Below are 21256 nucleotides of genomic sequence, written 5' to 3' on the forward strand. Positions count from 1 at the left end.
TTATCGGCAGAGTAATGAGAGGGATGTGAGGCAGCTGTGAGGGTATGGGGTGCTGTGAGGAGAGGAGGAGAAGGGAATGTGAGGGCAGCTGCGATGCGATGGGGTGTTGTGAAGGGGAACACAAGGAGATGGGTTGAGTGAGCAGCACAGAACGTGCCCAAGTCAGACAATTTCTCTGGGAGAAATCCAGTGCTGGTGAAAGACCAGTCATTTGGCCAGGGATGGCCAACCTTACCCAACCTTCTCTGACCTTCCCTGACTTGCTTGCTGGTGGAAAAAGAAAATTGTGAGAGGAATCAGAGCCATCCTTTAAATGATTTTAATATTATGAGTTCATATCATGCTTTATAAAATGGCTTTAAAAAAAGGAAAAAATATTACTAAAGCATATGCTTTTTTTTCTTATCTGGATAATTATTTTGAACCAATACTCCTGTTAGGGGAGGGAATAAAGTTATTTACAAAATCACCTGAAGCTCCACTTCTGAGAGAAAAATTGAGTCGACAGCATTTGTGATGGAATTATGTTCTTTTATGGGAAGGAAATTCAGCTATTTGCATCTTAGAGGAATTGCTTTCTATCACTAAACACTAATGTTTTAGTGTATATGTAACATAAATATCTGTTTATTTTATATTCAGTGCTAAGGAATATAAGAAAACTCATGTATAGAAAAATATTCTTATCTGCTTCTTGATAGATTCTTTTAACCTGTCCCAGAAGTTAAAAATTTTATGGATAACAAACATGACTCTGAAGGACTTTAATAAAGATTTAAAACTACCTATAACCTAATAGAAAAGGAAATCACAAACAAAAGTGGTGTGTAGGCCTGTACTTTGCAGAAATAGTGACCATGATTACTGCTACTACTGGAACACATTTCTAAGTTTTATGATGTGTAACTATTTTCCATCTCTCTAATCTTACTGTTCATTTTTTATTTTACTGGTCTTTAAAAGCAGGCAAACTTACTGGTTTTGTGGAGGATTTTTTTTTTATAAAGTATTTCTAAACTGGTCAAAAGTGGATGGTTGTTTTGTGCATTACGATACAGTGTCTTACTAGTTGTCTTTCTAAAGAAAATATTTTTACAATGGGTTTCAAAGAAAAAGGTGTTGCAGAGCGACAATCACTGTTGTGCCTTGCATGGGCAGATCCCTGCCTTTATCACTTCATTGCTCTGAGTGTCCCAAGAATATTGCACAATGTTCCTTCAAGGCTGGACCTAAAGCCCAGCTGAGGCCTCTTGTTCTTTTTGCTTCTGTTGTTAAGACAAACAGCCCAGTGTTACAGGGGTGCATGGTGATGACACAGTTTAAACTCTCTTCAAAACGATTAATCGATAATGATGACCTTAACATTGTCCAGTGTTATGGTATGAAATACAGAACTCCTATGATCCCTTCAGGGAGTGACTTGGAATTCAGCACAACAGTTGTCCACAAGTCTTCACTCCTGCAAAGGGTAGAGCATCTCCTTATTACTGTGTGCTGGTCCTTGGCTGTTGTTCAAAATCCACTAGGTCCCTACTGTATCTAGAGGGTTATAGAATCATAGAATAATAGTTAGGGTTGGAAGGAACCTTAAAGATCATCTAGTTCCAACCCCCCTGCCATGGGCAGGGACACCTTCCACTACACCAGGCTGCTCAAAGCCCCATCCAACCTGGCCTTGAACACCTCCAGGGATGGGGCAGCCACAATTTCCCTGGGCAACCTGTGCCAGTGCTTCACCACTCTCATTGGGAAGAAATTCCTCCTTCTGTCTAGTCAAATCTACCCCTCTCCAGTTTATAGCTGTTGCCCCATCACTTCAAGCTTTTGTAAACAGTCCCTCCCCAGCTTTCCAGTAGCCCCCTTCAGGTACTGGAAGGCTGTTATAAGATCTCCTCAGAGCCTTTGCTTCTCCAGTCTGAACAACCTCAACTCTCTCAGCCTGTCCTCATATAGGGGGTGCTTCAGCCCTCTGATCATCATAAATTGCCTGTTATCCTTTAGACCTTGCTGGTAATTGGCGCTTTCCTTAATTCCCTAATCAATCACAAAGGCTGTAATAGTGCTTATTCTGAACAACTTTTTAAGGTTAGTTTTTCCTGGAAGGCAAAAATGGCTAGGAATACATAGTTTGTTCAAACACTGTGTTAGATAAGAGTTTTAAATACATTGTAAAAGGCCGTAATAGCCCTTGCCCTGAACTTTTGAAATCTTAGAGCAAGCCCAGTGAATATACAACTTGGTGATCAGAGGTCCTAGAGCACATGGCAGGCAAGGAAAAGCTGAGAAAACAGTTTTCATACAGCCTTTGTAAAGAAGGCTTGCAGGGATCTTATTCCTGTATGTAGCTACGTCATGGAACAGTACAGAGAAGATGGAACCTGACATGTCTCAGCAGTGCACAATGGAAGGACAACAGGATAAATGCAAGTTGGAAGATGGGAAATTCCAGCTTGATATAGGAAGAAATGTCTTCCCTCTGGGGGGGGTGGTGGTTGAACACTGGAACAAGGGCCCAGAGATGTTGTAGCATCCCCCTGCTTGGAGACTATTAAAACTCAGCTGGATGCAGCCCTAAGTTAGCCTGCTTTGACAGGACTTCTTTGAGCAAGAGATTAGACTAGAAAGCTCCAAAGGTGTCTACAACTGTATCTATTGATATGGTTGATATACAAGCAACTTCTGTGATTTTATTGGGCTAAGCCAGTCAACCTTCTAAAACCAACCTACCAGAAACTATCCCACAGGTTGCCTCCTAGTGTGGTAGCCACTGTTCACTGTGTCCTACCTGTACTTAGATGTGTTAATTTGACTAATTAAGTTGGACTTGGGTCCTATCTGAGTCACCTACAACTTATAATGCGTGAGACTTTTTTTATGAACCAAATCCAAGACTGACTGTAGGCCAGGTTTATGTAGGTGGATGTATGAAGTCAGTGATTGTTTCTGCCAGCTTGTTTTGTCTGGCAATACTCTTGGACATTGTGAGACTTGCTTTTTTTGGTTTTGAATATTGTTCTAAACAATTTTTTTAATTAAATGGTATATATGAGACTTTTGTGATTGAGTAATTTTAATATTGCTGTAGAGAATTTTAGGCAATAGAAGTAACGTTTTCCTAATGATTATGCCTTCACTTAAAAACAGTACTGCTCTGTCCTTTAAGGGAACGTGTGAACTTCAGCTTTGTACCTAAGAGATAATATTGGTGCTATTAGATCATTCTTGGAAAACTGGAAGAATTTTCTCTAGAACTAAATGGAAAAGAAGTCTACTTAGATGTTAACTAGCACCTTTCATTTTACCTCTGTCACCTTTGGAACAGTTAAGATTTGTAGAATATTTTAAATATGTACTGAGAAAGAGGATTTTTATACTGTTCAGGAGAAGAATGATACGTAAAAAAAAAAAAAAAGGACCACAAAGTCATGAAGTCATGACTGATTAATGAGTACTCTATTGTAGTTTAAACTGTTGTGTTAAGTATTTTCACTGTTTTTCTCTGCAATTAAAGCATCCTATAAAAAACTGTTGTTCTCTCACATTGAGTAAGGATGATTTGGAACCATGCGAAACTTAGAAAAATATGGAAGAGACATGACTTTTTGCCCTGAAAGGGAAGTAGTTTTTCTTTAGTTTGTCTTTTTATATTAATATGTAGCTTTAAATAGTAGTCTCCAGTACTTCATTTTGTAGTGCATTCTTCTGTCTAGCCCATTCCATCAGGAACAATTCTGTTAGTGTTCCCTCAGTTTAATATGAACAAGAGGATTTTAAGAACATTTTCTGTAGTCACTGAAAATTGTACCAGCATGTGGTGGGTTGACTTTGCCTGGATGCCGGGTACCCACCAAGCCACTCTTATCAGTCCTCTTTCCCAGCTGGACAGGGGAGAGAAAAATATAATGAAGGGCTCCTGGGCTGAGATAAGGACAGGGAGAGATCACTTGCCAGTTGCAATCATGGGTAAAACAGACTCAACTTGGGAAAATTAATTTAATTTATTATGAATCAAATCAGAGTAGGGTAATGAGAAATAAATCCAAATCTTAAAACATCTTCCCTTCACCTTTCCCTTCTTCCTGGGCTCAACTTCACACCTCATTTCTCTACTTCCTCCCCCACTGCAGTGCAGTGGAGTGGGGAATGGGGGTTGCCATCAGTTCCTCACACATCTCTGCTGCTCCTTCCTCTTCACACTCTTCCCTTGCTCCAGCATGGGATCCTTCCCAGAAAAGTCAGTCCTCCACAAACTTCTCCAATGTGAGTCCTTCCCATGGGCTGCAGTTCTTCATGAACTGCTCCAGCCTGGGTACTTTCCACATGTCCTTTCTTACGAAGTTCATGGTGCTGAGTTTCTGGATCGAAGTTTCCCTTCCGCCCCTTCAACAGTTTTGGGTTTGTTTTTCGGTGCTCATAAAGTTGTTTAGCATTCACATATTCTTTCATCACACTTGATTTGAGCCTTTTTTGATAGAAGCTAAGTACATAGCCTTCAGGATCTTGTGAGTATCTGTGTAATTTAAATCCTTACAAGTTTTTTTGACACCTAATCCTACTCACTTTCAGTTTAATTTGCACTCCTCTTCAAAGCAACCCTGGAACCTGTATGTGTTCTTAAGTATTGTGTGATGTGTCTGCTGTCAACAGTCCAGACTCTACATACAGAGAGATGCAAGATGTTTTACCATTATCACTCAGGAATGAGATATCGTGGTTCAATAAGAACACAATCTAATAAAAACATCTGCCTAATCCTTAGTCTTGGTCATTAAAGCAAACTGGATGTTATGTATTGTAAGAGGAAGTATTACATTGCTAAACAGAAAAAAATTGTGCCGTGTTCACCCATGTGTGGATTTGGGGTTTCCCATCCCAAAAAGGTTATAGTAGAAGTGCATAAAGTACAAAGAAGAGAAACAGATGATCAGAGGTCTGGAATGGTCTCTGTAGAAGAGATTACTCTTCCATCCACTTTAATATGGAAGGCAATGATTGAGGGGGGAGTATCCATCCTCCTTTTCCTTACATTTCACTTTTGGAGTTTTTTACTGCTATCATTGAGCTGTCATTTGTGTGAAACTGTCTTTCCTAACCTGAGATTATTAGTTCATATATGAAGCTAGTACTTTATCCCTGCCCTATTCATTGTATTGTTTTATGTACGCTAAATTTCAGAAGCAACTTCAGATACAACCCTTCTCCCTCCATTTACACCAACTCCCTATCTATGAACAAGTTTCAGAGCACTCGGTGTTTAACATCTTTCATTTCTGCAGGATTTGTATCACATTAAAGTGCTTTTCACCGAGTCATTATAAATGGAAAATTTTCAGGTATTAGAGGAAAAATATTTGGGAGGTGACTAGAGGTGGATAAAGGGATAATTGTACATTCTTTTAATTAGAGATTTAACTGGTATAATCATCTTCAAAACCACATTACTTCTGTCACACCCCTTTTTGCCAAATGTTTCGTAGCATTTGCTGCCTTTCTTTTACATTTTAATGTCAACAATGCAGCAGAAGCAGTTAATCTTCTGCATTGGTAGCTGATTCTGCTGTGAATAAAATTAAACAAATTCTTTATCTTTCATCCTCCATCCTCCCCCACATTTATTAGTAAATGGTGTATCTTGCTTCTCATTCTTAAGCCTTTTTTTCTCATTCTCAGAGTCTTGTAGTGCCCATGTCTTGGACACGTTTCATTTGACTTAGTTCTTCTCCTACAATCAGTTTGTAATTTTGTAGTATTCAAATATGTATGTATAAGTTTGTACACATATAAATAAACATACATACATATATACATAACTTTATGTGACATTATTTATGTTAGAAATCTCTATCTTTTTGTGACCTCGTAAGTGTTTTTCATACTGGGTCATGTGACATAAAAAAGAAGAAATGTTCCTGGTCCCAGGAGTTACATGTCAGTTGACTGTGAGCAGGAGAAGAGGGAGTGGGGAGAAGAACAGCTTTGGGAAGCTGGCAGGGCTGCAGTTTGTTATAACTGCTGCAGCCCCAGGGGTGGCTGGAGTGCAACCCTGCAGCCTTGCCTCACTCCCACCCAACCTGGCCTATCACTAAATCACAGATTGAGCCTCAGGGCACACGTGGAGACCTCATGAAGGGGAGGAGCTGTTGCACCATCCTGCAAATGAGTGAAATGCAAGTGCTGCAGGAAGACTTATTGACCGTTCTTCTTAACAGGAGACTTCACAAGTCTAGCACTCAGTGATGACCTGTATGAGTTAGAAGTTATAGGGAGAAATCCTGACACTGCCATAGTTTATGTGAATTTTATGAGACATTTTAAATGGGTCATATAGAAACAAATCACTGTCAATGAAAGTGTTCACCCAGGGTGATTAACTTAAGCATTTAAATATTTATTTTTGCTGTAGAAGCAATATTAAAGCAAAATCTTGTTCCTTCCAAACTTTGTGTTTGTCAGGCTGATCAAAACTAATCTGCTGATTTAGTTTTCCTGCTAATGCAAATACCAAGGCAAAGAGAAAGCATTTAAGGAAAACGACACACTGAAGTAAAGCTGAGATGCATGCTTTTCAGAACATGAGTTGTTCCTCTTGCGACCAGAATTTTACCATGGCATTATCATTGTTCTGTCAGACAATTGAGGTATATCTCCTGATCTCATCTAAATAAATATTGGCGTAGGAATGTGCAGTTGCTGACTGTATGTTTATTGACCAGCAGCATTCTGATGACTAAGGTAATAAGCTATTGTGTGCATCACAATAGAGCTTGTAAAAGAGTATTGGATGTCCGTGAATGGTTTCTGGCTGGCAGAGGGCTCCATATTATGCTTCTGAACTCTTACCATTTATCTAGAAGTTTCTCTGGTTTGATTTCAGTCATGTATAATACATTCCTTATGGTAATGTTTTCTTAAAGACTTCATATTGTGGGATGATAACTAAATTTTAGAATGTCAGTCTTCCGCAAAGTAAAACAATTTAAATCTTAATATTTTGCTTTCAGCTTTCTGGTTTTAACTGAAGTCGTTTACTCATTGTCCTATATGCTTAGTTTCTAAGTGTGTTTTGTATTATAAAATGTTTTTATAGTCAGGCTTAAAAATCATTGCTGTGCTAAAATAGCTTTATTGTCAACTATATGCAAAAAGATTAAGCCTACCATGATCCAATCTTAGTTTAGCCACTGTAACTTTCTAATTATAACAGGAACATCATCTCAAAGAATCAGCTGAAATTTTGGTATTCTCTTTTTCTTCTCTTAGGTTTGTTGTTTAAGTTCCCTGATTGTATTACAAGGTTCACTTTCTGTCCCTTGCTTCGTTTAGGCAAGTGGTTCTTTATTTCTCCTATGGGTACAGAAAGCAAAATTGTCCCCAATAACTGCTTTCTTTCTTATTCATTTACTTGGTTCCTTATGAAGTCTTACCTACCAAATAAAATAATAACCTGTTCAATCATCATGATACTAAATGCAGTGGCTGACAGTTTTCACTCTGCAGCTTAAGTGACAGCCATAAATTGATCCCCTGGCAGATATATGAGTGCTGTTTGCTGGGTGACATTACTTTTAATTTTTCATTGCTTAGCCATGTGATTTGATATGGAGTTTGGCAATAAATTAGATCACGTACAAGGAGAAAACAGACGTATTTGACTTACTTTACTCAAATAAGTAAAATATGCAGCAAGCAGAAAGGACATAAGCAGGGTCGATAGCACCTATCAGTACCCAAGAAAGCCAAGGATTATTCTGTAAACAGTCCAATTCATTTGTTACTTTATATTGTGAAGTTCCACCTTTGCTTATTGCTCTGTAACACGTTCTGGAGCAGGATTTAAATTCACTGCACGTAGCTATCTTTAGGGCTCACATCTGGATGGCACTGCAGGAGCATATTGCTGAAAGCAAACAGACTAGCAGTTTTGATGGTAACAATGGAGTCTGAGAAAACACTGGATGCCTGAATAAGATTCCATTAAAAAGGGGGGAGCGAGAGGGATGTCTAATGCAGTCCATTTAATGCAGAACTCTCCAGAGAGTGAAGTGGGGATTATGCCTCTGCCCTTCTTATTAAAGACCGGTATAGAAGATGCTTGTTGGACGAATGGTACATAACAGATGCTGTATTACTCATGAATACATTTCTAATTATATCTTAATGATCTCAGCCACAAATAGGAAAACAAAAATCTTTGTCTCCCTGAGTGGTTACCTTAGTGGCTGCAGGATTGGCAAGGTTTAGATTATCTATCTCCTCTCACTAATCCCAGGGGACTTCATTGTGAGAAATGAGACTTGTTTATGATGGTGAATTAAATTGCTGTAAAAGGTTATTTCAACAGACAGTTGGGAAATCATAATAAAATAATTTAGTAAAAATGGGAGCTAGAGTATGCTTAATGAAACATGATTAGATTTAATTTTCTTGCTATTTCAATCATTAAAGGTGCATTATCCTTTTTCAGACCTCATTTGGGCTCTTTGCCACAGACCCACTCTTAGTAACAGACTGAAACTTGCATGTTCCATTAGGATATGAAAATGGCTAATGATACCTTACTCTCCCTGGCTTTTGTAAAATTTCTGATACCAGCTTTTCATTTATATTTTAGCTGTTTTCCTCTTTCATCCTTTTATTCCCTTCACATCTATTGTACACATTTTTCAGTCTGAATAACTATTCAGGGAGGATGGCTTGAATGAAATGAAGTAAAACACTAATAGAGTTACCTTAATAACTGTAAAATGGCTTACTGTGGGTAATTAAAAAATTAACTCCTTTACTTATTTCTAGAATCCCATGTTCTAGCAAAGCTGACATTTTAATCAGTTCATATAAAACATGTTTCTATAATATCTTATTCCTGTTGACCAATTATTTGGTTTTTTTTTGTTTTGGCACCTTTAAAATTTTTTTTTATTCTTTCCTGTTACAGTGTGCATTGTGTGACATTGTATATTGGCTAAAATTTTTGTCCGGCCTCTAATGATAATGAACATAGTTCTTGATGTTGTTTAATGCCTCTCCCTTATCATCAAAATGCTACTTTGATCTAAAAGCATCCAGCTCCTTTTCAGGCTATGCGTCCATATGAGAGTAAAATTACTCTTTGTTAGTAGACAATTTAGGCAGAGCAGCGGAACCTTGCTGATAGGAACTGGTCATGGCTCTGTGGTTTTCAGAACTTGAGTGTGTTGTTTGAGGAAGGAGATATTTGGGTTATTTCAGTGTTTCGTGCTGTTATTCCAATTTGGATGTAGGTTTCACTGAGAAAAAGGCTTCTTGTGTTCAGGGTGGAATTTCTGCAGAAAATGGCATGGGAGACAGAGGAGGAAGGCAGACCACAGGGTAGCCAGCAGCCTGTTAATCAGGAATGCCTTAGGGGAATAGGCCAAATACAGCTCCAAAGTTCAGGATCACCCAGAGGGAATAGCTGATGCTGAGTTTCTGAAGTTCAAAACAAGTATTTTGATTGCTAGGCAAGCTGTTTTACTAGCATCTCTCACCATCTCTATTGAAGTTGTGACAGTTGTTATATATTACATTTTCCTTGCAGCAGAGTCTTATGATGATCTAGACTTCCACATAAAATGAAGAGAAATAAAGGAACTTCTGTCCTTTACACTTCATGTGAGATAGCGAACCACTATGGGGTACAGGCAGTTTGAGAACCTAAGGAGTGTGATGAATTTCTCAGCCTCTCTATGGCCTGGCGCTATTGAGATTGCCACCCTGGGAACAAAAATTCCGGAATGTCTTTGTACTATACTTTTTTTAATACACTCATTGAAGCAATTTCTGTTTTCTGTCTTTTCTTACTAGTTGAATATTCTGGGTGATGAGATCTGTTCGTGCTTTATGTCTATGTTTTTTATTTAATAGCAGATGCTATGTGAAAATGTGGATGTTGTCATTCAAGTGACTAAATCATAGAATGGTTTGTGTTGGAAGGGACATTCAAAGATCATCTAATTCCAAGCCCCCTGCCTTGGGAAAGGACATCTTTCACTAGACCAAGTTGCTCGAAGCCCTGTTCAGCCTGACCTTGAATATCCTATGATTCTGTTTCCAGGGATGGAACATCAACAACTCTAAACAACCTGTTCCAGTGCCTCTCCGCCCTCATAGTATCATAGTAAATAATTGCTTCCTTATATATAACCTAAGTCTGCCCTCTTTTAGTTTAGGTACCATCTTAAATTCACAAGAACAGTAATCTGTTAGCATGTACAAATTTATATCATTATAAACCTTATATTGCAGTTATGATTTGAGTTTCTATTATTATTTTTCTTGTTATTATTATTATCGTTCCTGTTAGCTGTCGTTTCTTTCTCCATTTTACTTCCTTCTCATCAGTTCTGGCTCAGATGCTGCTTCGATTCTGGCCGCACTGGTAGACCGCTGCTGGCTAAGGAAACTCTCATCTTCCAGTATCGGTGAATTCCAGTGGGTGGAAGATGTAATTCCTGTGACTGATGTTGCATTCATGCTGTCAGAATTTTATAGAGCTAAGATGAGGTTGTCACTTCAGAAAGTTTTTGCTGAAATACATGCCTGAAATATGACCTACTAAAGTGAACTTCATAATGTTCCCTTTTTCTAGTGTCACAGGTAGGGATAGAAGAGACTTTACTGTCATTTATCTTAGAAGTTCTGTCTTTTTATTCTGTATTTATTCTTTTTAATTTTTCATCCTAACTACATGTTAACCTTTTGGTGAACAGTAATAAAGCAAAATCATGTTAAGTTTGCACAACATTTGATTAAAAGATAGAGTTGGTTGGTGTTTTCGCTAGACACTAAGTTAGGCTGATGAGTGGATCAGGTCTTTGTGGACGATTTTTGGGTAGCACTAAGTTTCCTTCCTGTTGTGTCTAGAAGAGAAAGCATGACTCTAGTATTTACATGGAATAAGAAACTGTACTTCCTTTATTTTTTTGTTTGTTCTAGTTCAGACTATGAGTCCAACTGCTCATTCCAAATATTCCCAAATATTGGTCTTAGTACCACAGCAATTTTTCTCTGCAAACAGTCAGTGTTCTTATGGCTATAGAAATTTCACTTTGGCACATACACACAGTTAGGACAAGTATGAATTCTAATCTTGCCTTCAAATTGTGAATCCTTGCCCTGGTATCATAGTTCAGTTCTGTTCAGCCTTTGATATCTCACTTTTTACCCCAGCTCTTCGTATACACAGCTTGACATAAGAAGAAAATGCATTCATCATTGAGTTCTTGAATGAGTGCCAAGGTAGCAATGTGATACATGGAGTATGAAAGTGTGTTTGTGTAATATACGTACTGTGTGTCAGGGAACATTATCTTGAGCTAGAGTTGACAGTGGAAATGGTATACCACTAATTTATAGAAGAAACTCTACAGAGATAGTTTACCCCATAAGCCGTATTCCTATATTTTACAGAGATATTGTAATATATCTAAAAATTTTTAATTTAATGGATTTCTAAGTATTTAATAATTTGAATATAGTAAAGGTTTGTTAATGTTCATGGTCCTTAATTAACTGATTGAAAAAAACCCAAACAACAAACCAAACATGCATTTGAGTTTGTCTTCCTTTATAGGTTCTTTTCAGTGTTTAGTCATCTGGAAACAATAGTGCTAAAATGGAGGAGGCACCCAATTCGGTAACGTCCTGCAGTGTCAGAAGGAAGGGAGGAGGCTTGAAGGGGAGTTGTTATGATTTAAGTGTCGAGTCAGGCAGAAGTTCGTGGCTTGGCTTGACCTTGAATATTAAGCAAAGAAAAATCATGCCAAATAAAATCTCCCTATACTATTTCTTTAAAGTATATTTGAATTTGGTTGTCAAGCAAACAACTTAGTGTTGATAGTTAATGTTTATTGAGTATAACAGAAAAAAGCGCTATGATGATAAGTGGAGTTATGTAGCAATTTTTGGTTTTACACTTAAACACAGTGTTTTAATAGATATTGGTTTCACTTATAGCAATCAGTTCGTGATTTCTCTTATCTTGTCCGCCTTGTGACATAGCAGAAACACAGTTTGCTTAGAGCATAATTGCTTGTCTGTCTAAGCCCAGGACAGGAATATGAAAGCAATGCACTCTCTCTTGTGGGATAATAATGCTGGACGTATTACTCTTCAGTACTTCTGCCAGTCTGTTCATTGAGGAATATTGTTACACCTCCCCTGTTTTCCTGCCTTGTGGCTTGGTGCTTCGGTATAAACAGATGTAGCTTGCTGCTATAGGAATAAATTGAGTGAGGAAAGTCTGGGAGATGAATTTGCTAAGACATCCATCCACAGTAGTATGTGTAATATGAGCTGAGTGAAGTGTTGATGGTCAAAACAGCCTGATTGTTGAGTGTTTGTTTTCTAAATGCGTTTCTCTCTGGGAAAATGCAAAATCTCTATAAAGAGATGTCCAAGATTGAGATTTTAAAAAGTTGAGAATTCTCTAATGTCTTTCAGATTAATAATTAACTACTTGGATAATCCCTGGAATTACTAATAAGGAAGAAAAGAAATAATTATTTACAAGATACCAAACCTAATGTGACTATACCATAAACCTAGTAGCAGAAAATTCAACAGATGCTTCCTTTTGATGTAACAGCCCTTCACTGTTTTCAAGTTTAATATAATTTGAATAATCTAATTATCAACATTCTCTGTTGCATTCACAAATTGAGTAAAGGTGAATGTGTGAAAAGACAATGTATTTCAAATTAAGTAGTATTTTGGGGATAGAAGACGTAATGAGGAAATTCTTCACGATGACAATAGTGAGGCAGCGGCACAGGTTGCCCAGGGAAGTTGGGGATGCCCTAACCCTGGAGGTGTTCAAGGCCAGGTTGGATGGGACCTTGGGCAGCCTGGTCTAGTGGGACGTATCCCTACCCATGGCAGGGGGGTTGGAACTAGATGACCTTTAAGGTTCCTACCAACCCAAACTATTCTATGATTCTGTGATAAAGCAAAGGGTAAAAAAAAAAAATTAAATACATAAATTTGTTTTTTCTCCCGCTTTTGAAAGCCTGACTCTACCTCCCCTCGTCCAGCTAAATTATGTTAAGCAAAAACATTCCTTACTCATTCAGACAGATTCCATTTCTCCATGTTTCTTTGTCAGCCCATAACTTCCAGTTCAACACCTTTTTCTCCAGTGCCGCTGAGTTTAGGTCTGTGAAGAAGAAGAACATTCAGTTTGAGATTAGGGGATGCAATTTTTTCCAATTCCTTTTACTCCTTCACAGAAGTCTAGTATTTTCTTTTGATTTTTCAGTTGCTAGGGAAAATGTCAGAGAAAGATTTCAATGTGGATCTTGCACAGCACAGTGGGTAGGATAATCACTCAGTCAGTCTCAGTTTCTGCTTTTAACCACTAATTTAGCAACTAGTTATCTACAGAGAAACGAGAAGAGGCAGAGACCCATTCCTTAACAGCTGATGGTGGATTCAGGAATGCAGAGTATAGAAGAGCAGTGTTCAAATCACTGCACAGCCCAATACCAACAGTGATGTGAAGCTAGATTTTCAGTATCCTAGGTGAGTCCCCTGACTTAATACCCTATTAAGTATACGTCTCTTTTTGTGATTTTAAGCAGAAAATCCATTATGAACCCTTCAAACCTTTGCCACTCAAAAGTTTTAATAAGATCCTTTGAATAAGTCTAATGAATCTATGTTCCCTAAATTAAAAATCTCACCAGAAAATTCCCCCAACTCATCTAAACTTCTTTGTGGCAAAGTGTCTTTTACATCAAAGAAAAATGCATGTGGAAAAAAAAGGGTATCAGTTGATTGGTATCTGTCATTCTGAAGTTGTTTAAAAACTAGCTTTAATTAACACTGAAAACACAAATCTGAGAAACGAATATTTTGGTACGGCAGTTTCTTGGTGTAATGGTTGATTGCAGCTCCCAAATGACTTTGCAGTTCAAATGCTTCACGTCATACTCTGCAAGGCATCTACAGATCTGTGATACCAAATATGAAGTTACTGCTGTGGTGGTATTAATTACTTCTAGAACTTTATTGCTTCAGAACATACCAGCATGAATGCTTCCAGGATGCTGGAATCTTCCTTGATATAGAAAGTTTATTCTCCAGAGTGAGATTATGTATATAGCTTCTTTTCCTTACTGTCTCTTCAGTCTTGATTAAATTTTTCTGTTAAGGGAGTTTCTAAATGTAATTCACAATCAATAGCTTGCTTACTCAGGAAAATAAATGCTTGGATACTTCTTTCTAGGTAACAGAGAAAATTACGTTTTTGTTGCAAATAGCTTTAGATTGTCCTCCCAGTGAAAGAGCCTGACTCTACTTGAGTCTTCTAAAGCTCCCTCTGTTGACTGTAAAGAAAATTTCCTTTGAGAATGACTTCTTTCCTGAAGATTTTCAGGAGCAAAAGAAACTTCGAGGTTTCATTGGAGCCAGAAATTTAGCTGTAATTCTGTATGAAGAAGAAATGACATTGCATTGAGAAATATACTTCTGAATTGCATTGCACTTCAGCTGTAATAGTGATTGTAAGATTGCATGACTGTTTCTTGTTTTCTCTGTTGTGCTGCAACAAAATCTACCTGGCTGTGTCCAAACATTAGACAAAAAATAGTACATGTATTTCAGTGTATCGGACCATCAGTTTCTTGTTGTTGGTTTGGGTGTTTTGTTTTTTTTTCCCCAAGGTGACTGTGGCACTGAAAATTGACTCACAGGAACTTTCATGACAATAGCTAGGTAGCTAGGCTCTTTTGGTCAAATAAATACAAAGCAAAAGCAAGGACAAAAAGGGATTCTTACTAAAGAGTTAGGACTTTGGTAGCTTACACTATAAAAATTATCTGTTAATTTAAAAAGTGTATTAACATACTGGCATTTTCTCTTTTCAACTTACAGAAAATACTGTCAATAACAAGCCACTTAACCTTGAAGACTGTCTACCTCTAATTCTGAGCAGGTTCATGTTGTCTTCATATAGTCTGGAAATCTTATGCTTACTGACATAGGACACTTCTGTAATCCTTAAGTTGCTACTTTTCTTTCTTGTAGTAGCATGTTTTTTTCAACTACAACTTTGAAACATGAAGTAGTCCTCTTAAAGGAGGAAAAGTAGTTACCCTTTTAATAGATAGCTTTAAAAATAATGTTCTTGTTCACATGTCCATTCATTGAAGCTGTGTTCTCACAGGATTTGGGAATAAAATTGGAAGAGGAAGGACACACATTCTTAATCATTGTACAAAAGAAGGACTTGTATAATCTTGACAGGGGCTAGTTTTCCAAAAGTAACAAATTTCATCTTTTCATTCCTCAGAGGCAACGTTCTTTAGAACTCTTTTTGTTGTAAATGTTACCTTTCTTCCTTATATCTCCTGAGATTCTGAACATTAATACAGATAAAATTGTATGTTAGGCTCAAAGACAAGAAGGAATTTGAAGAAATGAAAAGGGTGTAACAAATGAGTTCCAGAATAATAAAAAAAAAGATTCTATGAAAATCTTAAGGGTGGCAAGAGAAAACACCTGTAAATTAATACACTTCTCAAAATTGGATGTACTTCTTGAGAAGTATCTTGTGAAATTTTGCACTGCCTGGTGCAATGACTAGGAGAAGAAAACCTAAGCCTAACATTACTGCTTTCTGTTGTTTGGTACTTGACATCCTAGGTTCTTATTAACAGTATCATTTCTCCTTCAGTCCTTCAAAACTACTACTGTTTCCCTGTCCTTGTTTGACTTACCCTAAGCACTTAGTGACTAAGAATACAGGTTCTCTCCTCCCCCTCTCAGTACTCTAACAGGAATGTCTGTGAAAGTTGCAAGACTCCTGATCTTCATGTGTGAACCAAATATGTGTGGACACTGTTGTGTTACATCTGAGAAGCATGATTATTCCAAAAGCTGGCTTTCAGATTAGTAGTTGCTCCTTATTGTATGACTGTAACCAGAGGAAAACATTTGGAAATATGAGCTGTTAGAACTGTGTTCTTGAAAAAGGCTGATTTTTGAAAAGTAGCGTAGCAAGTGATATGACTGGGCTTATTTCTGACTGAGATAATCAATCAGAAGAACAGTATAACCTTAGTGTTGGAGATCCATATGTATAAGCTTTCAGTTTATGTATAACTGGTCTCATGCATCAAACCCCATAAAATGTTAAAGACCAGATTAGCCAATAAAGTACATAGCTGGGTTAAATTTGTTTTTCAGTGGCCTTCCTCTTGTGATTGAAAAGCAGTGTGTATGCTGTTGTGAATGTCCCTTGCAGGCTGCATACTAATAATACTGTCTCATACAGAAGGGTTCTTCGGTTATGTCTGGAAAAGTTTCTGATCTGCTGTTTCATATATACAGAGTAGTATCGTATATTGATGTTCAATGCAATATTAAACTGCTCCTGTTAGAGGTTCTTGTTAGCATTAATGTTTTGATTTATTTTCTCTCAACTGCACTGTGCCAAAAAAACATAATGTAAAAATGGCATGTTTTAGTAAATGTAATTTGGATATGCTTCATTTCTATAATTTTATTATTTAAATGGATTTAGTGTGTGAAAAAATAAACCTCCATCTTGTTACATTGCATTTTTTCCCTCACTTGCATTCACAGGGCATATGTAAGCTTGAGAAGGACAGCCCTTTGTAGTTAAAGTTTATTCACTCTGATGATAATGAATGAGCATTAGTACTGTTGTCCTTAGATTTAACTACAGTATATCTGTAAACATAGCTGTTAATGTGTTTTCTTCTGGATTCTTAGATACACAAGTAGGAGGTGCATATGTGAAATCTTCCAAACTGCTAACTTCTTATTGCAATTGCTGCCTCTTTTGTTATCTAAAATGTAATTAAAACACTGTATGCCTATACTGTTCTAAGTTCTAATCCACTTAAAAGAAGGGAAACGACAGCTTTACTCATAGTATCTTGGCATGGTTCATATTCCCACTTCACTAATTCACACCCTCTTACCTAAGTGGCTTTAAAAACATACTTCTACTGATTTCTTTTGTTAACGTACAGCCCTTCAAAATAAGAATGAAAAGTTTAATGGCCTAAATACAGTGCAATCCTGTTTGAGAAGCCTGATTTATCTTCTGTGGTTCTTTCTTTAAATACTAGTATTTCCTTGTTATGCCCTTGGTATTTCATAGCTGTCCTTTTTAAGCACTGAAGCAATTAGTTTTGAGAAAGCTGATTCTTCAGGGTCCACTGCTTTCCAGCCTTTTATTCGCCAAAGCTGTGCTTTTTAATGAAGTTGTTTCATCTGTGTTGCCAAACACTAGAATTTTGCTGCTTCAATTCTAATTATCTCTGCTGGCAAATGCTATGTTTTATTAAAGCTGTCAAGTGCACTGTTCGTTAAATGTCCACAGTATATGGTGCTGTGCACACAAATTAGATCAGCTTTGCTTCTTGATAGATTATGAAGAAGTCAAATATTTTTATATAAACCCCTAAAATCAAGTCTAACAGCAATCAATGATGACTGAGATAAGTAAAGCATACCTCTAGCTTCTTGAAACCTAGTATCTTATCACAAACCAGCTATGATACATATGTTAAAACTCTAGTAGAACAGTTGAGTATACAGTTTGTAAGATTATTCATTAAGAGACCATTTCCTTTCCTCAAGATATCTACATTGCATCTTGAATTCTAGTTGATATGTGTTAAGAGTAAGATAAGCTTTGTTACATAGGCTTTGATGTAAGTAAAAGCATCAGTGCTAGTCTTTCAGTAGAGGGTTGTTTAGTATAATTGATCTTCATTAAAAGCAAAGATGGATTCTTTTTAATCTTACTAACCTGGTGAGTGCAAAAGTTTGCAACCGTAAGCAACTACCAACTTCACTTTTAATTGCATATCTCAAAAGAGAATTTTACTAGAAGATGTTTACTTCAAATATATAGGGCAGCAATAGAAATATTGTACTCGCAAAGGAAATATTTGAGTCAGCTCTCCTTTTGGCTCCTGTGGAAGTTTCAGTCTATGTATCATTATCTTCAATAACACAAATAGTCATTCTTACTTTTAATGTATTGTTTTCTAAAAGTTCTTTAGGAGAATTAATAAGATATTGTGATGATAGACTACCAGATATACATATTGTTGCTCTTTTGAAAAAAATGTTTTTCTTACCCTTTAGCTGTCTGTAGGAAGTAACTTCAAATTTATTTTTTACTACTACGGCTTTATGGTATCTCTTTTCTGTATTGGTTACCTTATCTTTTGAAGAATGTAGTGTTTTACTTTCCAGCATTGCTTTTAAATTTATCAGGCTGTATTTTCATCTTTCAGAGGAACAGATATTTATTGTACTCTTTACAGAAATCATAAATAACATCTTGAAGTGCTGTGTAAAGTAAATAGAACTTTGGGGCTCTTGGAAATAATTTTTTTAGGGTTTGGTAGGAAACTACAGTCCTTCAAAAGACAGTGAGCTACTCTTCTGTGTTTCTTGTCCTTATGATCCATTTTAAAGTGCTCTAGTGTGAATAGAAAATAAAGCCTGAAGTTGAATAGGAGGCTGTATATGTTTATATATTTCGTTATCTGTTAACGTACTATACTTTATCGTGTATATTTCAATGTATTTACAGGAACTAATAGCATTTGATTTTAGGTTTTGAGTGCAGAAACAGAAATTAATGCTCTGAAAGCTACCGTCTGAGCCTCTCCCTGTCAAAACTTTTCCTTCAGTTAAATGTTTAAAGGAAAATATTTATTCTTCACATAGCATAACCCTTTATACCACTGTAATAATGGACTTCCAAAAGTGGCATTGAAGGTGCATTTCACAGTGTCCTGAATTTTATCAGACCAGTCAAGAAATAAAAATCAGGATTGTCTTAGTTAAGAATTTATTGTAACGAGTTATATGATATTTCCCGGCAGGAATTCAAATACTGTGGCTTATTCTAAGTGCAGTGCTGTTGACCTACTCCTGGCCTAACCCCAAAAAGTGTCTTATAAACTAGAGATACCCCTCTAAATGCCATTCATAGGTCGACTTGAAGTGAATTCTTGGAAGAAGAGTAAAATATGTTCTTTGTGATTGCTGCTGGCTAACAGTCAAGCAGCCTAATTCTGTGCCAGCTATGGTATTTAGATGGTCAATAAGATTATCTTGAAGAAGGATAGATTGTTGTTCTCAAGCATACATCTGAGACAGAAGGTCATAAATACCTGAGCAAAGAGATGTAGAAAACAAACTATTCCTGGCCACTGGTGCTCATTTCCTGAAGGAACTTTCAGGGAGAATGTTCCTTTGATTGTCATCTCAAATACTTAACCCAACTTCAGGTCAATAATCTTTTTTCTGGTTCAACTGGAAAAATAGCTTTTTTCAAACGCCTACTATCAGACAGGCAATGGATCAGAACAGGTGGCATATTCTGTGGCAGCTAAATAGTTGAGTGATATCAGTATATGGAGACATTTGAGGGGAAAGGGAAGCATGGAAGTCACCTACGTGCATGTGAAAATTCCAGTACCTGAAATATAACAGGTTTTTCTTAACGGTCTTATTTTCATTTTGTCTATGTGTTTCTATTTGGCTTTGAGTCTGAAAGATTGGACAACGTATTTCCTGAACTCTCTAGGGAGATTTGAAATATATTCAAGCTTATATGTATATCTAGATACAGATTTGGAAAAGCTTTTCCTATTTTGGCTTCTTGGAAGTTACGTGAATTACTACTGTGGCTAGTGTGAATAAATAAGTATTTTGACTGCATTGCATTATCCGCCCTTTTCAGGTTGAGTGTGCAAGTGTGTTAACTAAACAGAGGAAAATAAATTTCTTATAAACCCTGATGGAAGCCCTTACCAGTATAGTCTCAGAAAACTGTGAAAAATCACTGAAGCAATCATCAAGCATAGGAAAGACATAATAAGTGATGCAGTTCAATACAGAAATAGGTCTTTAATGTACATGTGAAATTACCATTTACTTATGAACATACGCAAGCAAAAACGACAAATAGATCCCACAACTTACTGTGAATTATCAAGCTGAAACTGAAAAGAGTAAAATCAATACCATTAATAAAAGAAATAATATGCAAAGAGAAGTATTCCTGGTTCCTAAATATAGAGATTAGGTTGATAAAACTCTATGCCATTTCTAGAAGTCCTAAAAGTTTAGAGCTATCTAGGAACTCTTTCAGTTCAAATGAACATAGAAGACTTTTTCCAAGGTTTTAGACTGACTCCCTGAAATTGGTATTCTTTACTAAGGTATTTGGCTGGTTTTCCAGTATTTTAAATGTTGAACTTTAAGAGACTGAAAGAGTATTGCTTTTGTATTGCTGCATTTTTTAAGGGAATAGTCATCTTCTAAACAAAAAAGGAGAAGTAGATTATTTTTAATTTGAGTTTTCTGTCTTTTTAATAGGAACACCAAGAGAGTATACTTGGGAATACAACGCAAACTGCAGTCGCCTTACTGAATAACGTAGTTGCTAACAAAAGCACAAATATGATGTTACTCTTTGAAGAAGGTATGTTGTCTTTATCTTTAGTATACCTAGCACTATATGAAACTGTAGACTTGTATGTATTTATGTTCTATAGTGGTTGTTAGATAATCACATTGTAACTGACTGGTATTCTTCATCACTTTATCTACCTCCCTTACTATTTGATTTTAAATTTGGCTTTTAGAAAGCTGCTTCTCCAAGAAAAGTGGTTATAAAAGAATTACTGACTGAAGGTTACGTTATGCCTATGAAGAATGGCTTTGGAAAGGAGTGGGCTAGAACTCTGACCATAACAGTGCAGACACAGAGAGCCTTTAAGAGTTCTTCCATTCCTCAATGCTCAAACTTGTGAAGAAATAAGTTATACAATATTTCTACACTTTTAAAAAAGCTTGCTTCTGTTCCAGTCCAGTGATATAGACTGATGGGGTGGTGTCCAAACTGACTGCAGTGTCTGAGTGTACAAACCGTTCCATACCTTCATTTTACTTTATTTTATTATTGAAGCTCCTTGTATTTTGAAATTGGTTCTGGTTTACAAAATGAAGAGAAAGTTTCTGCTGTTGCAAATCTTTATAAATTTAAAAACTTGTTTAGGATTATGCACATTGATAGTGTCGCTTTTGTTTATCCTTATTGAGTGGGTAATATGTAGCAATACAGATCTACACTATTATTTGTACTATTTGTATAGAACAAATCAAAGAGACAGACTGCTGGCATAGCAGAATATAGGATACTCCAGAAGCAAAAGGCAGAAATTTGTATATAGAGGCAGTG

At 36.7% G+C, this 21256-nt stretch overlaps 1 protein-coding gene across 4 annotated transcripts in view; it reads left to right on the forward strand.

The window, feature by feature from the left end:
- Positions 1-21256, forward strand: part of ULK4 (unc-51 like kinase 4) — a 220806-nt gene that overhangs the window by 111448 nt on the left and 88102 nt on the right. For all 4 annotated transcript variants that reach the window (XR_011337663.1, XM_069859966.1, XM_069859967.1 and 1 more), the window contains one exon: positions 20392-20497. Coding sequence is in view for 3 of the 4 variants with exons in the window: in XM_069859966.1 (XP_069716067.1) it covers positions 20392-20497 (106 nt within the window). In the remaining variant the exon portion in view is untranslated. The remainder of the gene's footprint in view (positions 1-20391; positions 20498-21256) is intronic.

This window comes from Phaenicophaeus curvirostris, chromosome 6 (genome assembly GCF_032191515.1).
Source record: "Phaenicophaeus curvirostris isolate KB17595 chromosome 6, BPBGC_Pcur_1.0, whole genome shotgun sequence".
NCBI lineage: Eukaryota > Metazoa > Chordata > Aves > Cuculiformes > Cuculidae > Phaenicophaeus > Phaenicophaeus curvirostris.